Source organism: Cyprinus carpio, chromosome A20, assembly GCF_018340385.1.
Source record: "Cyprinus carpio isolate SPL01 chromosome A20, ASM1834038v1, whole genome shotgun sequence".
NCBI lineage: Eukaryota > Metazoa > Chordata > Actinopteri > Cypriniformes > Cyprinidae > Cyprinus > Cyprinus carpio.
In genome coordinates, this window is record NC_056591.1 from 18,153,365 (window position 1) to 18,176,595 (window position 23,231).

The window sequence follows — 23,231 nt, forward strand, 5'->3', positions numbered from 1 at the left end:
CTAGTCTGAAAAATAAAAACAGCAACTTAATTGCCCATATAAATAGATAGTATTTTTAAAAGGTTTGTACTGAACCAAAAAGGTTCAAATTAAATGCAAAATTTTATAATAGATGCATACCATGCTTCTTTTTAGTCTCCTTTCGACTGAATCACTTGCCGTTAGTAGAATATTGTTCATCGCAGTTGTAGTAGCATTTCAACAGTCTGTTTTCACATAAAGTTTCTTCTGCTCTGAAAACTGTGGGCAAAGTGTTTTTTCCACCATATATATCAGTCATTAGCATTAAATTGCAGGATGTTTCTTCACAGGTTCCAAAGAATAAACATTATGTAACAATGTGGGAAAGAATGCCACTTTTTGGAAATTGCTTATCTTTTGTACGTTCTTTTTATCTTTTCGTAAAAGTCTGTCTTGTACAAATAGAATGGTGTTGAGATGCACATAATGATTAGATGATTTTGGGTATCAAACACCAACTACACCACACTTATATACTTAAAAAAGAATAAAAAGAATAAAATGTGGCTAATAAATGGCAAGGATAATTCAAAAGACACTTTAACCTCTGAAAGGTATTTCTGAAAATGATAACTCACTAAAAATATATAAAAAACGTACACTCCCTTATACGCAACTTCAGGGAATGACACAGTCACAGGATACGTCTAGATGAACATGACCTGGGTTATTTAAACAAAACCTTTCACTGCATTCACAATGCTAATGACTTTATGCAATTAAAGGTGACGAAAGATAAAAGGAAGAGAACAGTGACTTCATTCCCAGCTTTTATTTAGGTGTTAAGACTCAAATATACCGCTGATTATTCTACAAATGGAAAGATAAGTCACACTGACTATTTATTTATACATTGTTGTTAAAAATTTTACATTTATGCTTTTGAAGTTTTAGGCACTCATATGATAGTGGAAAATGCATTGAAACACCCATGACGTAATTAAAGTCAGATTTTATTGGTTTAATTCTACAAATAGTTTAATGGAGTAAAATGAAAAATTCCTGATTATTTATTCATCCCCAGGCCATCCAAGATGCATAGGTCTTTCTTTCTTCAGCCAAAGAGAAATGAAGGTTTTGGAGGAAAACATTCCAGGATTCTTCTGCATCTAATTCAAGTGAATGGTGCTCACCCTGGCTCATTCTCGATGGTCTAAAATTTATATTTAGGCAGCTTGAATGTAATCAACCCCAGCCAACAAATAAAGGTGTTCTCTAGGGAAACAGTCAGTCATTGGGAAGTCGTGGCCTAATGCTTAGAGAGTCGGACTCCCAATTGAAGGGTTGTGAGTTCGAGTCTCGGGCCGGCAGGAATTGTGGGTGGGGGGAGTGCATGTACAGTTCTCTCTCCACCTTCAATGCCATGACTTAGGTGGCCTTGAGCAAGGCATCGAACCCCCAACTGCTCCCCGGGCGCCGCAGCATAAAATGGCTGCCCACTGCTCCGGGTGTGTGTTCACAGTGTGTGTGTGTGTGTGTTCACTGCTCTGTGTGTGTGCACTTCGGATGGGTTAAATGCAGAGCACGAATTCTGAGTATGGGTCACCATACTTGGCTGAATGTCACGTCACTTATTTTCACATTTTCAAAAATACAATGGTCTTGATCTGGAATGAAAAATATTACTGATATAAACTACATTATACCACACATTGACCTGTATATGTGCATGAGAAATATGTGCTTACTTATAGATACTCTTCTTCTCTCTATGAAACTGTCAAAACTTCTTATAAACCTGTGGTGGATCATAACTTTCTAATAATAATAATACTAGGGATATTCACACAGATACTGTAGCCATATGAGAAATCTTTACGAGGATGAGTGCACATTAGGTGCTCTGGACATTGAACAACTGCAAAAAGATGTCAAAGTGTTTTAAAAAGCATCTGATCAAATGTGTCATTTTCATTTCACAACATAAATTCAACTCATGTTCACAGGTTGGTGGTTTGCTTGACCACTCTGTGCTAGAAGTGCATCTTGTTGTGATGGAACCCTTTAGTTCATAAAATCTTTATGAGGATGAGTGCACATGATAGTGATTGTTTCCTCCTGTCCACATTTTACAACTGATAAATAAAAAAATGGCATCGTGATTAAACCCATTTTCTTAGCCTCAGATAGCAAATAACAGATCTAAACTACATTCATAACAGCTTTTCTAAGTAAATCCTGACCATAGTTATTATCGTTAATTGAAATGATTAAAACATTCTTGTCAATTAAAATAAATCTGATATATAATAAAATATAAATAGTAGGTGAAAAACTAAAACTAAACAAAAATGAGAAACATTGCCTTAGCAGCTGAATTCAGTAAAAGTCGAAGCACTAAAATGACTAACTGGAAACAAAATATAAACAGAACGGATAAATACCTTTTCTTTTGCTCTGAAATGTGAAAACTGTTAGCAAAGTGGGATTTAAACAAAACCTTTCATTGCAATAAAAATGCTAATAGCTTTATGCATTTACAAGTTAGGAACGATAAAGAAAGAGAACAGTGACTTCACTTCCAGCTATTTAGGTGTTAAGGTTCAAATTTACTGCTGATGATTCTACAGATGGAATGACCAATCACACTAAATGTTCATTTATGCTCTGATGTTGAAAAATATATGCTTTTTTTAAGTTTTAAAAATGCATTCAAACACCAAGACCTGATGTCATAAATGTCACACTTTATTGGTTTACATGTTAAAATAGTTTAACGCACAGTGAGAGAAGCTGAGAAGATTATTGGTGTCTCTCTCCCCTCCCTCCAGGACATTTACGGAACCTGTCTCACCCATAAAGCCCTCTGCATCGCAGGTGATCCCACTCACCCGTCACACATCTTCTTCAGTCTGCTGCCATCAGGGAGGATACTGCAGAGTCTCCAGGCCAGGACCAGCAGACTGAAGGACAGCTTCATTCATCAGGCTGTCAGGAAGCTGAACACCCCCCCCCAGATCCCACATCCCCAGGTCCTTCCACTCCCCCCTCTCACTAACATACGGTGACATGCACCAGTCACTTTGTGCAGCATTTGTCTGCTCACTACCTCATTCGGCATAGAAGTGACGTCATTCTACTACCTCTTCAGTCAGTTTAAATAAAAGAACCGCTCTCTGAGCCCTTTGTCACTTTAATCAGACTGAATAAACTTTTCTGCACTACAATTACAACACCAATACATTAATTTTCCAACAAGAGGTAAAAACATTTTAGACCTTGTTTATACCACACAGAGAGGAGCTTACAAAAGAGAGGCTAAGAGAGAGTACTTGAGGATAGTCAATCGATTCAGCAACAGCAGAGACACTCGGAGCCTGTGGCAGGGGATACAGACCATCACGGACCACAAGCCCTCAAAATGGACCTGTGACAGCACCATATCCCTGCTGAACGAGCTGAACGCCTTCTTTGCACGCTTTGAGGCACAAAACAGGTCCACTGCACAGAAGACTCCTCCTCCTCCTGGCGACCAGGTGATGACGCTGTCCAACTCCAACCTCTTCATTAAGTTTGCGGATGACAGGACTGTGGTGGGTCTCATTAGCAACAGAGTTGAGACAAACTACAGGAGCGAGGTGAGCCGCCTGGCCGGGTGGTGTAGTGACAACAATCTCTCTCTGAACGTGGAGAAGACGAAGGAGATTGTTGTTGACTTCAGGAGAGTGCACACTCAGCATGCTCCTCTGATCATCAACGGTGTGACTGTGGAGAGAGTGAGCAGCACCAAGTTCCTGGGTGTGCACATCACAGAGGACCTCTCCTGGACTGAAAACACTGGGCAAGAAAGCACAGCAGCGTCTCTACTTCCTCCGCAAACTGGGAAGAGCCAGAGCCCCGGTCCCCATCATGTGCACCTTCTACAGAGGCACCATCGAGAGCATTCTGACGAGCTGCATCACTGTGTAGTATGGTGCCTGCAACGCGTCCTTCTGGAAGACCCTTCAATGCATAGTGAGAGCAGCTGAGAAGATCGTCTGTGTCTCCCTCCCCTCCCTCCAGAACACTTATGGAACCCGTCTCACCCGTAAAGCCCTCTGCATCGCAGGTGATCCCACCCACCCGTTACACAGCTTCTTCAGTCTGCTGCCATCAGGGAGGAGACTGCGGAGTCTCCAGGCCAGGACCAGCAGACTGAAGGACAGCTTTATTCATCAGGCTGTCAGGAAGCTGAACTCCAACAGGATGTTGCCCCCCCTCCCCTCTTTTTCCCCATGCACCACTGAACTCTGAACCTCAGTCCCTACCCCCGCCCCAGCTCCCACTAACACACTGTGACCTGCACCAGACACTTTGTGCAGCATTGGTCTGTTCACTACCTCATTCAGCAGTTAACTGACCTCATTCAACCACCTCTTCTGTCAGTTTAAATAAAGAACTGATCTCTGAGATTTTTGACACCTTAATCAGACTGAATAAACTGTTTTGCACTACAATCATTATATCTGCACTGTTTACTTTACTGGTTTGCTGCTTTACTTATCTTTCTTTTTTATATGTGGAAGAATTGTCAATTAAGCAGACTTGACTTGACAGTCTTTTTATCTGCACTGTTTGTTCACTTCACCGGTTTGCACTCTATCTGCCATGTGCCTTGCGCTGCTTTATTTAACTTTATTTTTGTTATTATTATTTTTTTTACATGCTTATTTGTATTTTATATTTAATCTGTATCTATCTGGATTTTTAGGCTCTACTGTTAGTGTTATCTGTATGCACCAAGGGTCTGAGAGTAATGCAATTTCAATTCTCTGTATGTATGTACTGTACTTGTGGAAGAATTGACAATAAAGCAGACTTGACTTGACAGGACCAATACAGTTTTGGAACAATGAATAATACCAAAAAAAAAGTATGTTAATAACATAACAATAGGACATTTAAACAGTACAGAACAATATGTTCAGTCAAGTAAATAATTAAAGCTTCCGTTGGGAAGTAGAAATTGCATTCAGTTACTGTTGCCTAGTAATTGATAATGCCCCTCAGAGTTTAAAAATATCCAAGTGAATCTTTTGTGATGACATACATTTTTATATCCAGCGAGGCAGTCGTGAGTCCTGTGAAAATTAAAGTTTAATTCAGTTTTTCAATGAATTGTTCACTGGAATAAGTTACATTGCTATCATTACACACACACACTGGCCTGTCTATGTGCATGAGGAATATATTCCCACCGTATATGCTGTATTTGATGCTATTTTGGTCTATATGAGACTGTCAACACTGTTCGTATAAAACTGTGGTGGATCCTCAGTATCCGAAGTACTAAAAATGAAATAGACAAAAGCAGAGTTAAACAGGATATAGTCTTGTCTTGTATATATAAACCTAAAGCTATAAATAATGACAGTAAGAAAAACATAACTGCAAAATAAGACATATCTTACCTGTTTAGATCAAAATTGTTAGCTGTAAACCAAACAATATAATTTAGCATTTTAATTCATTTTCAATATATTAGTCAAGAATTTTATGCAAGAACAAACTCAGCAGACTGTTTGGCTCACCTTTTCTCCTCAGTCTCTTCAGTATCCAGAGGACTAAGCCCAGACTGGAGCCGCCGATGGCGCCTGCAACCTCAAGAGTCCCTTCCGTCACTTCAAAGAGTGATGCAGAGGGATCAGGATAAGCTGAAAATACAAATAAAAGGAAATGAGCTGTAGAATGTTTTTCTCAACAAAATGACATACTGTATATGCATCCCACAATCCCTATATCAGCTGTTTACCTTGACACACTGCCACTTCCCCTGACCAGCTCCCATTGTAGTTGCACATCACGATCTCATTACTGTGGTCATCAAGTTGGTGGCCTTTATGACAGCTGAAGATGCAGACGGTGCCAAAGGTGGGCTCTTCAGATGAGCAGTTCATATGCCCGTTGATTGGCTCAGGAAGTTGTGGGCAGACCATTGCTACAGAGTAGAAAAAAAAACAAAGGCGAACTTAGGCATACTTAATTTTTGAACTACAAAACTCACATTAAATTAACCCTTTAAATTCATAAATGTGGCAAAAGTTTGTTGATTACCTTCACAGAGAGGTGACTCCTGACTCCACTTTGCTGTTTTTGTACAGCTGATCTCTGAAGCTCCCTGGAGGAGGAATCATTCAACACAGCTGAAGTTGCATTTGCTCCCATAATTAAAGCTGGAAGTGCAGCTCAGCTCTCCATTGACAGGACTGTCAAGGGCTGGGCAGTGAATAACTGGGAGGAAAGGGGGAAATTCATGAACAGATCAGACGGTTTTCTTAAGAGTTTTCCAAGGAGCAATAGTAAAATATACATCAGATGTTTTTTTGATGGACAATATAAATGCTACTCACATTCACAGGTTGGTGGTTTGCTTGACCACTCTGTGCTAGAAGTGCATCTTATCTTACTAGAACCCTTTAGTTCATAACCTTCTTCACATAAATATTCACACTGAGAGTCATATGAGAAGTCTTCATGAGGATGAGAGCACTGGACGCTAGCATGATCTGGTGGAGTGATGTCCTCTGATTTGCATTTTATAACTGAAAATCAGAAAAGGGGGATAATTATCAAACTCCAAGAGCAGAGATGATAAAGAGTAAAGAGCAGAACTGTTGCTGAACTACTTTCAAAAGTTTTTTTCCTTAGAAAATCCTAACTATTCTTACTTTCACAAGTGGGTTGTGTATCATTCCAGCGTCCTGTTGCCCCACAGAACAGTGTAGAGGAGCTGGAGTCTCGCAGCGTGTGTCCTTCTTTACACATAAACTCACAGGTGGATTGGTAGCTGAAGAAGCCCATGGGATGTTGGCAGTGCATTATGCCTTCCTGTGGTTTGGTCAGCTCTGGACATTGAACAACTGCAAAAAAATAATAATAATAATAATAATAATAAAAAAAGTGTTTTAAAAACGCATCTAGTCAAATGTGTCATGTTCATTTCACAATGTAAATTCAACTCACGTTCACAGGTTGGTGGTTTGCTTGACCACTCTGTGCTAGAAGTGCATCTTGTTGTATTGGAACCCTTTAGTTAATAACCTTCTTCACAGAAATATTCACACTGAGAGTCATATGAGAAGTCTTCATGAGGATTAGAGCATTGGACATAGCATGATCTGGTGGGGTGATGTCCTCTGGTTTGCATTTTATAACTAAAAATCAGAAAAGGGGGATAATCATAAAACTCCAAGAGCATGCAGAGATGATAAAGAGTAAAAAGGAGAACTGTTGCTGAACTACTTTCAAAAGTTTTTTAGGTAAATAGGTGAAAAACTAAAACTAAACAAAAATGAGAAACATTGCCTTAGCAGCTGAATTCAGTAAAAGTTTAAGCACTAAAATTACTAACTGGAAACAAAACTGAAAATAAAACAGAACAGATAAATACCTTTTCTTTTGCTCTGAAAAGTGAAAACTGTTAGTAAAGTGGGGTTTCCCACCATTTATATCAGTCATTAGCATTCAGTCAAAGCACGTTTCTTCACAGGCTTGAAAGAATAAACATTATGTAACAACCTCCTGGCCAAGAATGCCACTGTTTGGAAATTACTGGTTAACGATTAATTTTCTTTTATTATTTCATAAAATCACCTCTTGCACAAAGAGAATGGTGCTGAGATGCATATAATGATTCGATGATTTTGATAATCGAACAACATCAGACCACACTCAACATAAATTTTAAAAATAATAAAATGTGGGTAATTTATGGCAATAATTATTCAAAAGAAGTTTTAACCTCTGAAAGGTGTTTCTGAAAAAGCTAACTCCCTGATTATATGCAGCTTCAAGGGTGGACCGTCACAGGATACTGTACATCCAGGTGAAAATGACCTGGGCTGGGTTATTTAAACAAAACCTTTCATTGCAATAAAAATGCTAATAGCTTTATGCATTTACAAGTGAGGAAAGATAAAGAAAGAGAACAGTGACTTCACTTCTAGCTTTTATTTAGGTGTTAAGGTTCAGATTTACTGCCGATGATTCTACAGATGGAATGACCAATCACACTAAATGTTCATTTATGCTGATTTTGAAAAATATATGATTTTTTTTAAAGTTTTAGATGCTCATCTGAAAGTGGAAAATGCATTCAAACACCAAGTCATGATGTCATAAATGTCACACTTTATTGGTTTACATGTTAAATAGTTTAGTAGGACCAATACGGTTTTGGAACAATAAATAGCACAAAAACGTGTATATTAATGACATAGAAAATAGGACATTTAAACAGTACAGAACAATATGTTCAGTCAAGTAAATAATTAAAGCTTCCGTTGGGAAGTAGAAATTGCATTCAGTTACTGTTGCCTAGTAACTGATAATGCCCCTCAGAGTTTAAAAATATCCAAGTGTCTCAAATAATTTGTGATGACATACATTTTTTTATGTCCAGTGAGGCAGTCGTGAGTACTGTGAAAATTAAAGTTTAATTCAGTTTTTCAGTTAATTGTTCATTGGAATAAGTTACATCGCTATCATTACACACACACTGGCCTGTCTGTGTGCATGAGGAATATATGCTCACTGTATATGCTGTAGTAATTTGAAGCTATTTTGGTCTATATGAGACTGTCAACACTGTTCTTATAAAACTGTGGTGGATCCTCAGTATCCGAAGTACTAAAAATGAAAAAGACAAAAGCAGAGTTAAACAGGATATAGTCTTGTCTTGTATATATAAACCTAAAGCTATAAATAATGACAGTAAGAAAAACATAACTGCAAAATAAGACATATCTTACCTGTTTAGATCAAAATTGTTAGCTGAAAACAAAACAACATAATTTAGCATTTTAATTTATTTTCAATATATTATTCAAGAATTTTTTGGAAGAACAAAATCAGTAGACCATTTGGCTCACCTTTTCTCCTCAGTCTCTTCAGTATCCAGAGGACTAAGCCCAGACTGGAGCTGCCGATGGCGCCTGCAACCCCAAGAGTCACTTCCGTCACTTCAAAGAGTGATGCAGAGGGATCAGGATAAGCTGAAAATACAAATAAAAGGAAATGAGCTGTAGAATGTTTTTCTCAACAAAATGACATACTGTATCTGCATCCCACAATCCCTATATCAGCTGTTTACCTTGACACACTGCCACTTCCCCTGACCAGCTCCCATTGTAGTTGCACATCACGATCTCATTACTGTGGTCATCAAGTTGGTGGCCTTTATGACAGCTGAAGATGCAGACGGTGCCAAAGGTGGGCTCTTCAGATGAGCAGTTCATATGCCCGTTGATTGGCTCAGGAAGTTGTGGGCAGACCATTGCTACAGAGTAGAAAAAAAACAAAGGCGAACTTAGGCATACTTAATTTTTTAAATACAAAACTCACATTAAATTAACCTGTAAATCCATAAATGTGGCAAAAGTTTGTTGATTACCTTCACAGAGAGGTGGCTCCTGACTCCACTTTGCTGTTTTTGTACAGCTGATCTCTGAAGCTCCCTGGAGGAGGAATCCTTCAACACAGCTGAAGCTGCATTTGCTCCCATAATTAAAGCTGGAAGTGCAGCTCAGCTCTCCATTGGCAGGACTGTCAAGGGCTGGGCAGTGAATAACTGGGAGGAAAGGGGGAAATTTATGAACAGATCAGACAGTTTTCATAAGAGTTTTTCCAAGGAGTGATTGTAAAATATACATCAGATATTTTTTTGTTAGCACAATATAAATGCTACTCACGTTCGCAGGTTGGTGGGTTGCTTGACCACTCTGTGCTAGAAGTGCATCTTGTTGTACTGGAACCCTTTAGTTCATAACCTTCTTCACAGAAATATTCACACTGAGAGTCATATGAGAAGTCTTCATGAGGATGAGAGCACTGGATGCTAGCATGATCTGGTGGAGTGATGTCCTCTGATTTGCATTTTATAACTGAAAATCAGAAAAGGGGGATAATCATAAAACTCCAAGAGCAGAGATGATAAAGAGTAAAGAGCAGAACTGTTGCTGAACTACTTTCAAAAGTTTTTCCTTAGAAAATCCTAACTATTCTTACTTTCACAAGTGGGTTGTGTATCATTCCAGCGTCCCGTTGTCCCACAGAACAGTGTAGAGGAGCTGGAGTCTCGCAGCGTGTGTCCTTTTTTACACATAAACTCACAGGTGGATTGGTAGCTGAAGATGCCAATGGGATGTTGGCAGTGCATTATGCCTTCCTGTGGTTTGGTCAGCTCTGGACATTGAACAACTGCAAAAAAAAAAAAAAAAAAATTGTCAAAGTGTTTTAAAAAAGCATCTGGTCAAATGTGTCATGTTCATTTTACAATGTAAATTCAACTCACGTTCACAGGTTGGTGGTTTGCTTGACCACTCTGTGCTAGAAGTGCATTTTGTTGTACTGGAACCCTTTAGTTCATAACCTTCTTCACAGAAATATTCACACTGAGAGTCATATGAGAAGTCTTCATGAGGACTAGAGCATTGGACGCTAGCATGATCTGGTGGGGTGATGTCCTCTGATTTGCATTTTATAACTGAAAATCAGAAAAGGGGGATAATCATAAAACTCCAAGAGCAGAGATGTTAAAGAGCCATGAACAGAACTGCTGCTGAACTATTGAAATATACGTTTTTCTAAGTAAATTCAGACCCGTCTTACTTTCACAAGTGGGTTGTGAATTATTCCAGCGTCCCGTTGCCCCACAGAACAGTGTAGAGGAGCTGGAGTCTTGCAGTGTGTATCCTTCTGCACATAAAAACTCACAGGTGGATTGGTAGCTGAAGGTGCCCATGGGATGTTGGCAGTGCATTATGCCTTCCTGTGGTTTGGTCAGCTCTGGACATTGAACAACTGCAAAAAAAATGAAAAATAAAATGTCAAAGTGTTTTAAAAACGCATCTGGTCAAATGTGTCATTTTCATTTCACAATGTAAATTCAACTCACGTTCACAGGTTGGTGGTTTGCTTGACCACTCTGTGCTAGAAGTGCATTTTGTTGTACTGGAACCCTTTAGTTCATAACCTTCTTCACAGAAATATTCACACTGAGAGTCATATGAGAAGTCTTCATGAGGATGAGAGCACTGGACGCTAGCATGATCTGGTGGGGTGATGTCCTCTGATTTGCATTTTATAACTGAAAATCAGAAAAGGGGGATAATCATAAAACTCCAAAAGCAGAGATGATAAAGAGTAAAGAGCAGAACTGCTGCTGAACTATTGAAATAGAAGTTTTTTTAAGTAAATTCAGACCCGTCTTACTTTCACAAGTGGGTTGTGAATTATTCCAGCGTCCCGTTGCCCCACAAAACAGTGTTGAAGAGCTGGACTCTCGCGGCGTGTGTCCTTCTACACATAAAAACTCACAGGTGGATTGGTAGCTGAAGATGCCCATGGGATGTTGGCAGTGCATTATGCCTTCCTGTGGTTTGGTCATCTCTGGACATTGAACAACTGCAAAAAGATTCACAGACATGTCAAAGGAAAGCATGAATAATTTAAGCAGATTTGAACAGCATCTGTAAATATTTCACAGCGTAAATTTAACTCACGTTCACAGGTTGGTGGTTTGCTTGACCACTCTGTGCTAGAAGTGCATTTTGTTGTATTGGAACCCTTTAGTTCATAACCCTCCTCACAGAAATATTCACACTGAGAGTCATATGAGAAGTCTTCATGAGGATGAGAGCACTGGACGCTAGCATGATCTGGTGGAGTGATGTCCTCTGATTTGCATTTTATAACTGAAAATCAGAAAAGGAGGATAATCATAAAACTTCAAGAGCAGAGATGTTAAAGAGCCATGAACAGAACTGCTGCTGAACTATTGAAATTGAAGTTTTTCTAAGTAAAGTCAGACCCGTCTTACTTTCACAAGTGGGTTGTGAATTATTCCAGCGTCCCGTTGCCCCACAGAACAGTGTAGAGGAGCTGGAGTCTTGCAGTGTGTATCCTTCTGCACATAAAAACTCACAGGTGGATTGGTAGCTGAAGATGCCCATGGGATGTTGGCAGTGCATTATGCCTTCCTGTGGTTTGGTCAGCTCTGGACATTGAACAACTGCAAAAAAAATGAAAAATAAAATGTCAAAGTGTTTTAAAAACGCATTTGGTCAAATGTGTCATGTTCATTTCACAATGTAAATTCAACTCACGTTCACAGGTTGGTGGTTTGCTTGACCACTCTGTGCTAGAAGTGCATCTTGTTGTATTGGAACCCTTTAGTTCATAACCTTCTTTACAGAAATATTCACACTGAGAGTCATATGAGAAGTCTTCATGAGGATGAGAGCACTGGACGCTAGCATGATCTGGTGGGGTGATGTCCTCTGATTTGCATTTTATAACTGAAAATCAGAAAAGGGGGATAATCATTAAACTCCAAGAGCAGAGATGATAAAGAGTAAAGAGCAGAACTGCTGCTGAACTATTGAAATAGAAGTTTTTTTAAGTAAATTCAGATCCGTCTTACTTTCACAAGTGGGTTGTGAATTATTCCAGCGTCCCGTTGCCCCACAGAACAGTGTAGAGGAGCTGGAGTCTTGCAGTGTGTATCCTTCTGCACATAAAAACTCACAGGTGGATTGGTAGCTGAAGATGCCCATGGGATGCTGGCAGTGCATTATGCCTTCCTGTGGTTTGGTCAGCTCTGGACATTGAACAACTGCAAAAAGATTCACAGACATGTCAAAGGAAAGCATGAATAATTTAAGCAGATTTGAACAGCATTTGTAAATATTTCTCAGCATAAACTCACGTTCACAGGTTGGTGGTTTGCTTGACCACTCTGTGCTAGAAGTGCATCTTGTTGTATTGGAACCCTTTAGTTCATAACCTTCTTCACAGAAATATTCACACTGAGAGTCATATGAGAAGTCTTCATGAGGATGAGAGCACTGGACGCTAGCATGATCTGGTGGAGTGATGTCCTTTGATTTGCATTTTATAACTGAAAATCAGAAAAGGGGGATAATCATAAAACTCCAAGAGCAGAGATGTTAAAGAGTAAAGAGCAGAACTGTTGCTGAACTACTTTCAAAAGTTTTTTCCTTAAAAAAATCCTAACTCCTCTTACTTTCACAAGTGGGTTGTGTATCATTCCAGCGTCCTGTTGCCCCACAGAACAGTGTAGAGGAGCTGGAGTCTCGCAGCGTGTGTCCTTCTTTACACATAAACTCACAGGTGGATTGGTAGCTGAAGAAGCCCATGGGATGTTGGCAGTGCATTATGCCTTCCTGTGGTTTGGTCAGCTCTGGACATTGAACAGCTGCAAAAAGATTCACAGACATGTCAAAGGAAAGCATGAATAATTTAAGCAGATTTGAACAGCATCTGTAAGTATTTCTCGGCATAAATTCAACTCACGTTCACAGGTTGGTGGTTTGCTTGACCACTCTGTGCTAGAAGTGCATCTTGTTGTACTGGAACCCTTTAGTTCATAACCTTCTTCACAGAAATATTCACACTGAGAGTCATATGAGAAGTCTTCATGAGGATGAGAGCACTGGACGCTAGCATGATCTGGTGGAGTGATGTCCTCTGATTTGCATTTTATAACTGAAAATCAGAAAAGGGGGACAATCATAAAACTCCAAAAGCAGAGATGATAAAGAGTAAAGAGCAGAACTGCTGCTGAACTATTGAAATTGAAGTTTTTCTAAGTAAATTCAGACCCGTCTTACTTTCACAAGTAGGTTGTGAATTATTCCAGCGTCCCGTTGCCCCACAGAACAGTGTAGAGGAGCTGGAGTCTTGCAGTGTGTATCCTTCTGCACACATAAACTCACAGGTGGATTGATAGCTGAAGATGCCCATGGGATGTTGGCAGTGCATTATGCCTTCCTGTAGTTTGGTCAGCTCTGGACATTGAACAACTGCAAAAAAATGAAAAATAAAATGTCAAAGTGTTTTAAAAACGCATCTGGTCAAATGTGTCATTTTCACTTCACAATGTAAATTCAACTCACGTTGACAGGTTGGTGGTTTGCTTGACCACTCTGTGCTAGAAGTGCATCTTGTTGTATTGGAACCCTTTAGTTCATAACCTTCTTCACAGAAATATTCACACTGAGAGTCATATGAGAAGTCTTCCTGAGGACTAGAGCACTGGATGCTAGCATGATCTGGTGGAGTGATGTCCTCTGATTTGCATTTTATAACTGAAAATCAGAAAAGGAGGATAATCATAAAGCTCCAAGAGCAGAGATGTTAAAGAGTAAAGAGCAGAACTGTTGCTGAACTACTTTCAAAAGTTTTTTCCTTAAAAAAATCCTAACTCCTCTTACTTTCACAAGTGGGTTGTGTATCATTCCAGCGTCCCGTTGCCCCACAGAACAGTGTAGAGGAGCTGGAGTCTTGCAGTGTGTATCCTTCTACACATAAAAACTCACAGGTGGATTGGTAGCTGAAGGTGCCCATGGGATGTTGGCAGTGCATTATGCCTTCCTGTGGTTTGGTCAGCTCTGGACATTGAACAGCTGCAAAAAGATTCACAGACATGTCAAAGGAAAGCATGAATAATTTAAGCAGATTTGAACAGCATCTGTAAGTATTTTTTGGCGTAAATTCAACTCACGTTCGCAGGTTGGTGGGTTGCTTGACCACTCTGTGCTAGAAGTGCATCTTGTTGTACTGGAACCCTTTAGTTCATAACCCTCCTCACAGAAATATTCACACTGAGAGTCATATGAGAAGTCTTCATGAGGATGAGAGCACTGGATGCTAGCATGATCTGGTGGAGTGATGTCCTCTGATTTGCACTTTACAACTGAAAATCAGAAAACAGGTAAAATGGTTACATTTCACATCTTTCATTGTCAACATCGATATATTAACCATATCTAGAGAAATATTGCCCACCATGTTCACATCGGTCTCCATAGAAACCCACAAAGCAGGAGCATTTATGGCTGTTTATGGTTTCGACACACTCTCCCTGGCTACTGACACAAGAGTCGTCTTTGCAGGATGCTGAAAAAGAAAAAAATGGATAATTACTCATTGATGAATTAATTTTTCATTCACCTTACAAACAGGGGCTGTCAAAGTGGGGTCAGCTAACCATAGCCAGGGGGTCTGCAAAATAATGTTAGGGCTGTATGATTTCCCCAATGGGGAAAATGTGGTCATAAAAATGGAATTGACTGTAATGCAGAATGTCACGGAACTTGGCAAACCTTGAATAAATAAATCAAAAGTAGCAGAATATTAACAGTAAAGCTCTGTTATGCACCACTTTGTTTGGCACAAATGTAAGTAATAGTTAAATAATAAGTTATTAAATAAAAGTTAATAAACTGTTGTTAAATTGTATGTTTTTGTGATTTAAATTAATGAAATCATATAATGTCAGTCATGCTTTTTGATTGTTTAATTTAACCATTAACACAGAAAAATCAAAACAGAAAAAAAAATGGAATCTAGAAATTACTATGGTTTCTGAAAATACAAATTGTAGTAAGCATATGCTTAATTACTGTTATAATTATGAGGTGGTCCTTGGAAAGTTTTTCTCCCCTGTACAGGGGTCCCTGGCCACATAAAGACAACCTACCCGTGTAGCACAGTGCAGTCTTCTTCTTTAAGCAGGATTCATCATTCCATTTGCCTTCATCTTTCCCTCTTTTGATGTATATTTCCACACAGTCTTCATTATTCCTTCCATTATTGGGCTCCTTATCTGCCCAGTTCTCAGCTTCCTTGGTAAGCGTCTTATTAGTTCCCACCCAGGTCCAAATGCCATTAATTTTACGAATGCCAATCCAGTAATATCCTTTGACTTTCGGAAGTATGCTGTTGAGGTGATAAATCTCATCTTTGTTCTGGATGGCTACCATGTCTGTGTAATGCTGCCTGCACCAGTGTCTGGCAGATTCCCAGCTCATAGTGAATGTTGAGGAATGGTATGACCAGCCTTCAGTGCCTCTCCATATGTTTAACACTGCAGAATTAAACCATTGAAACTTTGAGTGAACTATGTTTACAGGTTGCAGTATAGTTTATAGTTTATACTAGTATGGTTTGCTCTCTTACCTGAAGAAATAAGAACAAGGGAAACAAAAAATTGCAATGGTACTTTGTTGAAAATACCCTGCAAAATTAAAGAATTATATCAATTGGATGAACATAGTATTTATTGATACTAAAATTATAGAAATGCATATTTTAAATACTTTACGTACCATTATCAATGATGTACAGATATGAAATTGTCCTGTTAATGGTCGCCTCTGATTCTGATTTGAGAAACTGGTCGATAATCACTCTTTTGGGGCATTTATATAGGAGCTCAGCTATGGTTTAGGACTTCCCTTCCTGGATCCACTTGTGACATCAGCCAGTAAAAGCAATGGAATTCTAGTCTCTGGAAATACCCCTCTCTAACACTAATCAAGGAGGAAACACTTTCATTTTTTTTTTTACACTCTCAAGGCATTAGTTTGCAAGGAAGTGACCTCTCAGGAAATATTGTAGAGCTTTTGGTGCTGATACGGCCATAGCAGGATGACTGCTTATTTTCAAAGCATATTCAGAAATAGACATAAGAATTTCATGAAATTATTATATAAAATTATTGTGTATAATTACAATTACAACTTTCACTTTTTGGTGCGAAAAAGTAATCACCAAGGGAGATCTAATGGCAGAAACACTCACATTTAAATATCTTCAGCTTTGTTTACAAAGGAAAAGGGGATACAATATGTGCCAAGAGGGGAATCACTAGGAATTGTTGCCAGTTATTATTACTGTATATTTCCAGTTACTAGGAAATACAATTAATGGTGACGTTTTCTAATCTTTGTAGTAAATGTCAAGAAAATACACCTTCCAATTTTAAGACAATGAATCAATTCTACAAACTGATATTATACAAGAGTAATAATAATAATAACTTATTAAAAAGTATTACAAGGAACACCCATAAAAATATTCACAATTATATTTAAAAGTAAAAATCAAAAGGAAGCATTGTATATGAGACAAATGTATTCAATAATTAAACTATCTGGCCTATTTCAAATTTCCTTTGCTTTAAAGCTGTTGTTGTACTTAAGATCCCCAGAGGTTTCTCGTTTTGAAGTTTGAGTTTTTGCAGCTTGATTTCTGTATGACCTTGACCCTTGTTGGATGCCACTCTGTTCAATGTGTTTGCACAGAGCTGTACCAGCTTCCGTGTTATGGAAATAGCTGCCATGAGGGCACCGGAAAATTAGTGAATAAAGAAGAGAAAAGAATAATAATAAATGTGTGTAATTTGCGATTGCTAACTTATCTAAAATCATATAATATTAAAGCTCATACAAACATATCCATTCATAAACAAATCCGTTATAAACATCTCCAGTGAAGGATGATTTGTTTCTATTCTTTTGTTTATTATTATTATTATTATTATTATTCACCTAAATGATCAGAGTGAATCAATTTAATTAGAATGCTATAGTTATCTTGTGCATATTAGACTGAGCTTGAAGCAGAATAAATGAATTAAAATTGGATCTGTGGAAATGATGATGATGATGGAAATAACATTTGAAGAATGTTTGAAAAAAAGGCTGACTTTCTATGTTTTCAGAAAAAGTGCACAATAAAAAAATCTATTATTCTATACGACATATTTACCTTGATGTTTTTTTTTTTATTTGGGGAAAATGGATCTGATAAAAATGATGTCACAACTGAAGGACAATCATTTTTATGATGATATTAGGCCTGTGATAGATTTAAAATTTCATTTTCAGTTTATGATTGAAGGTCTGTGACAAGGGTTAAACGATAAAATCTATACATAAATGCATTGGCAAAAGTAGCAATAATTGATCAAATCAAAGATTAAATAACTTTCATACAACACAAAGAAGGCACACAAAACAAACAATTATTTTATAGGCCTATCTTGGTGAAAATTTGGGATTTTTTATTTATTTATTTTTATTATTCTAGATGAACAACATGGAAAAAATTGCTAAAACAAGAAGCACAGCAATGATTATTCTGATTATTCGTTACAGTAGAATAGCTATGCTGGTGTGGTCTGAAAGGGAAAGTCCGTAGGTTTGTAAAAAGGAAGGCTTGCTAAGAGGGAGATAAGGGGCACAATGTCACATTGACAATAATGCTAGTTTTTTTCAAGTTTGACATAAACTGTATGAAGAACCAGCTAATAATAATAAAATAATATCTGAATATAATAATAAAATAATATCTGAATTTTTATTTTGTACTAATTAATTTACTCCAATTGATAGTTTCTGCCCCTTTATCCAAAAACATTATCTTTACTATAAGTTCCTACCAATTTCCGTTTTTATATTTTCTTCGTGTTATTTTTATTACGTATTTCCGGTTTGTAGCGTCTGTTGATACTGATATCGCATACTGTTGTCTGCAGCTGCCACAGCGAATATGGCAGACGCTCTGAGCAAAGTCCCCGACGTCGACATTGATCCAGAGGGAAAGTTTAAATACATATTAGTGAACATAAAAGTTAAAGGTGGAACGGAAGAAAAAGTAGTCGTGAGGGGAACTAAAACTGCGGAGTACCACAGTAAGTGTGCACGCTTGCAAGTGCAAGAACGTGACTGTCTGTCTCTGCAAGCCAAGAGTTAACTTTATCCTTAACCTCAGCTCAGCAGTATTTATAAATCAACTGGTAACGTCCATACTGTTCCTCACTGTTTATGGGCATTGAGGAATACATATCTTGTAGGAAAGTAACGTGTCGACATAAAAACGTTGGTAAAAATGATTGACAGGTATCATTGCATTGATTTTGTGGCTTGATTGAGATTTAGAAGATTTAGTACTAGCTGTATTAATATGTTTAGTTAGTTAATACAAAATCTTGACAGGCTCACAAGGATTAAACTCAAAATAAACGGGTATTATTTATGGAATGGTTCATTTTCCTATTTATCTTTCTCACTACATCTCTGTTATTCAGATCACATATTTGAAAAAGTGAATCCTGCTATGGAGGCCTTGGGACTGGAGTGTAGGTGTCTTGGTGGCGGCAAGATTGAGCACAACAACACAGAAAAGAAACTTCGAGTGTTTGGAGAGTCTACGGTAACACACTTAACCATTATTACAAGCACTTTATATTGTGACATAAAATAAGGTTTTAGCAGGAGTTACATGAACACCTGCAACAAATACTGTTTCATAGAGGCACAAAAGGTAGAAGTGGGCCTACTATACAGATAGTTAACTTTCTTTATATCAAGTAAATTACATAAGAGATCAGATCACAGCTCTTAATTATAAGGAGGCCCTTTAATATGTTTAAAATAGACTCACTATGTAAAGGGAACAAACCCCGGAGCATTAAAATAAGTGCACTATTTTGAGCATGAATATTTGTTAGTTAGTAAATGTTAGGCATGTTTTTGGTGTTTTGAGTCAAAGTTTGCTTGTAAAGAGACTTATCTTTTCTTCTTCCAGGGATATGGGAAGGCTGACCATGCTGTCACAGTGGAAAAGCTCAAATCTGTCTTCAAAGACTACGAAATCATTATGGAATAAAAGACTAAATGGATCTTTTTAAATTAATGGACATGAATATTTTGTGAAAGTACACAATTTGATAACACTTCAGCTATCCCTTATTTTCATTTGGATAAAAATTTAGGCTGATGATATGGTAAATAAATGTTCACTGATCTGTCAGCAGTGTCAAAGTTGAGGTTAGATCGCTGACCTTGATAGTAAGGTCTAACCTGCACAGGAACTCTGCGTGTGTTTTGCAGAGTGATAAACAATTCCAGTCTCCTGTCTCCATCACGGAATGTGTCTGTGTAGAGATCAGGAACAGATAAAAGAGTGTCTGTATGATTCATGGAATGTATAGTTAACTTGTTACTGGACTTCATTGAGAAATTTGGCATTGAGATCCAAGCATACAAATTTTTATGGATCCATATTTGGTAAGAAAACATTTAACTGAACCAGTCACTATGTTTTCACTATTACAATTAAATTGCAAAGGCTTATTGTGTAAAGTCTTGCATTTATATAATTATAGTGCATATGTAATTTAAATAGGACCCTTAATATGGATCTTATTTTACAGATGGCTTGTGGTTTAAACATAAGTGATTTTTCCATCCTGTTTCTCAAGTTAAAACCTTTACCAGTTTCCTCTAGCCTACCGTGAGACCCTGAATATGACCCTCATTGTCTATTTCCATTAAAAGGTTAAATGAGAGTGCTTACACAGCAAAAAAGACTATTTTTACACTAAATAGTGTATTCATTGTTCAAATAAAATTATCCTGAAAGGTGCCAGTGTCAAGTGTTTTGATTTTTAGCAGAGGCCTTCTCAAAAAGGAAAAGAAGGTTTGATATCATTTTACAGTGTCAATGCCACAGCTTTAGTAGTAATTCATTTTAATTCAAGGTAAGTTTTATTTTTATTTAGAAAAAAAAAAACTGTAGTAAGGCTGAACAACGCAAAGTGCTGTTATTTATTGCGTTTTAATTTCCCTGTGAAATTCCTGTCTTCCAGTGATACGTTTAGAGTCTATTTGAACATAATGGTGATGTATTTGGTAGTTCCTGTAGATGTTATCACCACCATAGCCTTCTGTTAATAGGTTTGTTTCCCTTAGCATGTGTTTGGCACATGCATTTGCACTTACCGTCAAGGATGACAAAAAAACTGATAGTTTCACTTTGAAATAGAGAGGTGTGGCATATAGTCAAACACAATATTGGCAGCCAGCGTATGTTCTCCAGATAGTATTTTGGTAATTACTTTGATGAGTGTAGGAAATGCACTCACTTACAGGAACCACTGGAGTTTTTTTATTCATCTAAGTGTATACTGTAGTCAATCAGTCTTCATCACAATTTAATATGATTATGAGGACGTTAAAGATGTGCAGCCATTCAAAATAACTTTTTGTGGTGGAGACAAGAGCATATCAGATACTAGCGATGTAAGAAATATTCATAATATCTCTATCCCAACATAAAACTTAGGTCAAATACTGTATATCTTAAAACAGAAACACTAAAATGTTTCCATTGTTTTTAAAAAAAAAAAAAAATTACTTTTGTTTTTTTGCAGAGCTTGATGAGTGAACTTCAGTGCAGCTGAGGATTCTGTGATTAGGATGGTCCACATAGCAATTAAGCTTGTTTGGAGGTGGGCGGGGAGAGTATTCATGACACTATAAAATATTGCTACAACAACTTATTGCAGTGTGGCTGTGTGGTAATTTGGTGGCTGTAATAATGGGGCTTATGCAATGTGTGCTTGGGCTTTTAGTGCTGGTTGCATTTGATCATGTGTACAGTGCCAGGTCAATGGCTCGAGTGTTTCAGCCCAGGATGTTTCAACCCCGGGTGTTTCAGCCCAGGGTGTTTCAGCCCCGGATGCTGATTCAAGAACCTCAAAGTGTTGATTCTCAGCTTGGGGAGCAATGGGATCCAATCCAAGGTTCTAATGGAGTTCAACCTCAGAAGCCCCAGCTGGCCCCGCTTACTTCAAATCTGGCACCTTCAAGTATTCAGTCCAAACAAGAACTGCTGGGCCCAGTCAGGGAGCTGGCCTGGAAGTTCCCAAAGGTCCAAGAGGAGCCAGTACAGCCAGATATTAACTTTGAGTTGCAGCAGCCAAGACCTTACGACAGTGTAGCAGTCCAGTGTTGGGAAAACGGGGTGCATGTGGAAGTGAAGCAGGACTTCTTTGGTAATGGCCAGCTGCTTGAGCCCTCTCTTTTATCTCTAGGGGGCTGTGGTGTAGGGAATGTGGATGCAACTTCCAGAGTCCTGATATTTGACTCTCCACTTCAGGAGTGTGATAGTCAGCTTATGGTCTGTCTTCTGTCTTTTTAACCATGTGAATTTGCTCCTTGCCAAATCTTGCATATTCAGCAGCTTCTAAATTTATTCTTGCAGGTGACTGAGAACGAGCTTGTCTATATCTTTACCCTTGATTATAGACCAGCGGCACTACAAAGCACTCCAATTGTAAGGTCCAGTGGTGCTACAGTTGGTATTAAATGCCACTACCCCAGGTCAGTTGTGTTCTTTACTTGCATTACTACTGTGACTTTACAATTCAAGTCTTTTGGACACTAATATTTCTTTACAGGAGGCACAATGTGAGCAGTAACGAAGTGCAGCCAGCTTGGATCCCATATGCGTCTACCCAGGTTGCAGAAGATGTTCTGGTTTTCTCCCTGAAGATCATGACTGGTTTGTTCTCTCTTTATATGGATGTATTTTCATCGGTTCTGCATTTCACTTATTGTGCTTGGGCTATGTGTTATCTTTAGATGACTGGATGTTTGAAAGGCCTTCGACCATTTTCTTTCTGGGAGAGGTCTTAAATATTCAGGCATCTGTGAAGCAGTACAAGCATGTTCCCCTTCGTATATTTGTGGACAACTGTGTTGCCACTAAAGGCCCTGATGTGAAATCTGCTCCAAAGTATTCTTTTATTGAAAATCATGGGTAAGAACATTTACATTGTGCTTTCATAAGTGTGGGAATCAGGATCCTCATGAAACCTCTTGGTGTTTCAGATGCCTCACTGATGCAAAGTATACAGGCTCCATCTCCAAATTTCTGCCCAGGGTGCAAGATGACAAACTCCAGTTTCAGTTGGAGGCATTTAGGTTCCAAGAAGAAAGCAGTGGTGCTGTATGTGGCTTTTTTTTTTTTTTTTTTTTTTTTTTTTTTTTTTTTTTTGGTTCAAGTACATAGTCTTTTGTTGCATGTAGTAAGTGGCCTGTCTTTGCAGATTTACATCACCTGTTTTCTAAAAGCAAATGCAGCTTCGGTGCAGGTTAACGAAGATCATAAGGCTTGTTCTTTTAAAGCAAATGGGTGAGTCTGGGTGGATGATGTCTCTCTGTATAAAATACATCCATTTTTTTTTATTTTTTTTTTTTTTTTTTTTTTAAGATGGGTGTCTTCTGATGGAAGTGATGAGGTATGTGGCTGCTGTGACACCAGCTGTGGATTGAGGACTGATAGTGTTTTAACTGAAGTTCCAGGTAGCCTATATTTTGCATGTGACTGAGCCCCAAATCTGAAGGTTTACCCTGGCTTTGACCATTTCTGCCACTTATCACCACAGGTTTCCAGTGGGAAGCAAGAGCCCAAGTTGGCCCTCTCCAGGTCAGGGAGAACCAACTTCAAGCCAAAAATGTGATTTAACTTTTTGTCTTTTTTAAATAAAGCTTTAAGTACTAATAAATTGTGTTTGGATGGTCTTTGTGGGTCAGAACTATAAAATCGTTCTGGGTTTTAATGATGAAAAACTAGTT

The 23,231-nt window shown here is 38.2% G+C and overlaps 4 protein-coding genes and 1 pseudogene across 12 annotated transcripts; 2 read left to right on the forward strand and 3 right to left on the reverse strand.

The window, feature by feature from the left end:
- Positions 1-4,887: 4,887 nt before the first annotated feature.
- LOC122134306 (E-selectin-like) lies at positions 4,888-5,940 on the reverse strand. The gene is made up of 4 exons (XM_042777936.1): positions 5,753-5,940; positions 5,532-5,654; positions 5,412-5,433; positions 4,888-5,289 (listed from the first exon to the last, which is right to left on the reverse strand). The coding sequence occupies exons 1-4, from the start codon at positions 5,934-5,936 to the stop codon at positions 5,229-5,231; spliced, it is 390 nt and encodes a 129-aa protein (XP_042633870.1). The 5' UTR covers positions 5,937-5,940; the 3' UTR covers positions 4,888-5,228.
- A 323-nt stretch (positions 5,941-6,263) lies between these two features.
- On the reverse strand, positions 6,264-7,147 carry LOC109054977 (annotated as a pseudogene).
- Positions 7,148-8,110: 963 nt separating this feature from the next.
- Positions 8,111-16,267, reverse strand: LOC109058858 (P-selectin-like). Of its 9 annotated transcripts, XM_042777920.1 has the most exons (26): positions 16,131-16,265; positions 15,982-16,039; positions 15,503-15,889; positions 14,809-14,919; positions 14,525-14,716; positions 14,235-14,426; positions 13,917-14,108; positions 13,632-13,823; positions 13,315-13,506; positions 13,025-13,216; positions 12,707-12,898; positions 12,422-12,613; positions 12,105-12,296; positions 11,819-12,010; positions 11,502-11,693; positions 11,212-11,403; positions 10,895-11,086; positions 10,609-10,800; positions 10,292-10,483; positions 10,006-10,197; positions 9,690-9,881; positions 9,392-9,568; positions 9,092-9,277; positions 8,871-8,993; positions 8,751-8,772; positions 8,111-8,628 (listed from the first exon to the last, which is right to left on the reverse strand). In XM_042777920.1, exons 1-26 carry the CDS (start codon positions 16,131-16,133, stop codon positions 8,568-8,570), a joined length of 4,392 nt encoding a protein of 1,463 aa, XP_042633854.1. In that variant the 5' UTR covers positions 16,134-16,265; the 3' UTR covers positions 8,111-8,567. The 9 variants fall into 9 exon arrangements, with proteins under 9 accessions (XP_042633854.1, XP_042633858.1, XP_042633860.1 ...); XM_042777924.1 differs by lacking the exons at positions 12,422-12,613; positions 12,707-12,898 and having other exon boundaries at positions 16,131-16,266; XM_042777926.1 differs by lacking the exons at positions 10,006-10,197; positions 10,292-10,483 and having other exon boundaries at positions 16,131-16,266.
- A 2,022-nt stretch (positions 16,268-18,289) lies between these two features.
- Positions 18,290-20,234, forward strand: si:dkey-51e6.1 (uncharacterized protein LOC558617 homolog). Its single transcript, XM_019076277.2, has 3 exons — positions 18,290-18,499; positions 18,896-19,020; positions 19,396-20,234. Exons 1-3 carry the CDS (start codon positions 18,358-18,360, stop codon positions 19,474-19,476), a joined length of 348 nt encoding a protein of 115 aa, XP_018931822.1. The 5' UTR covers positions 18,290-18,357; the 3' UTR covers positions 19,477-20,234.
- A 912-nt stretch (positions 20,235-21,146) lies between these two features.
- LOC109058976 (zona pellucida sperm-binding protein 3-like) lies at positions 21,147-23,161 on the forward strand. The gene is made up of 8 exons (XM_042777933.1): positions 21,147-21,771; positions 21,856-21,974; positions 22,052-22,155; positions 22,236-22,413; positions 22,485-22,602; positions 22,703-22,788; positions 22,867-22,958; positions 23,042-23,161. The coding sequence occupies exons 1-8, from the start codon at positions 21,190-21,192 to the stop codon at positions 23,119-23,121; spliced, it is 1,359 nt and encodes a 452-aa protein (XP_042633867.1). The 5' UTR covers positions 21,147-21,189; the 3' UTR covers positions 23,122-23,161.
- Positions 23,162-23,231: the final 70 nt, after the last annotated feature.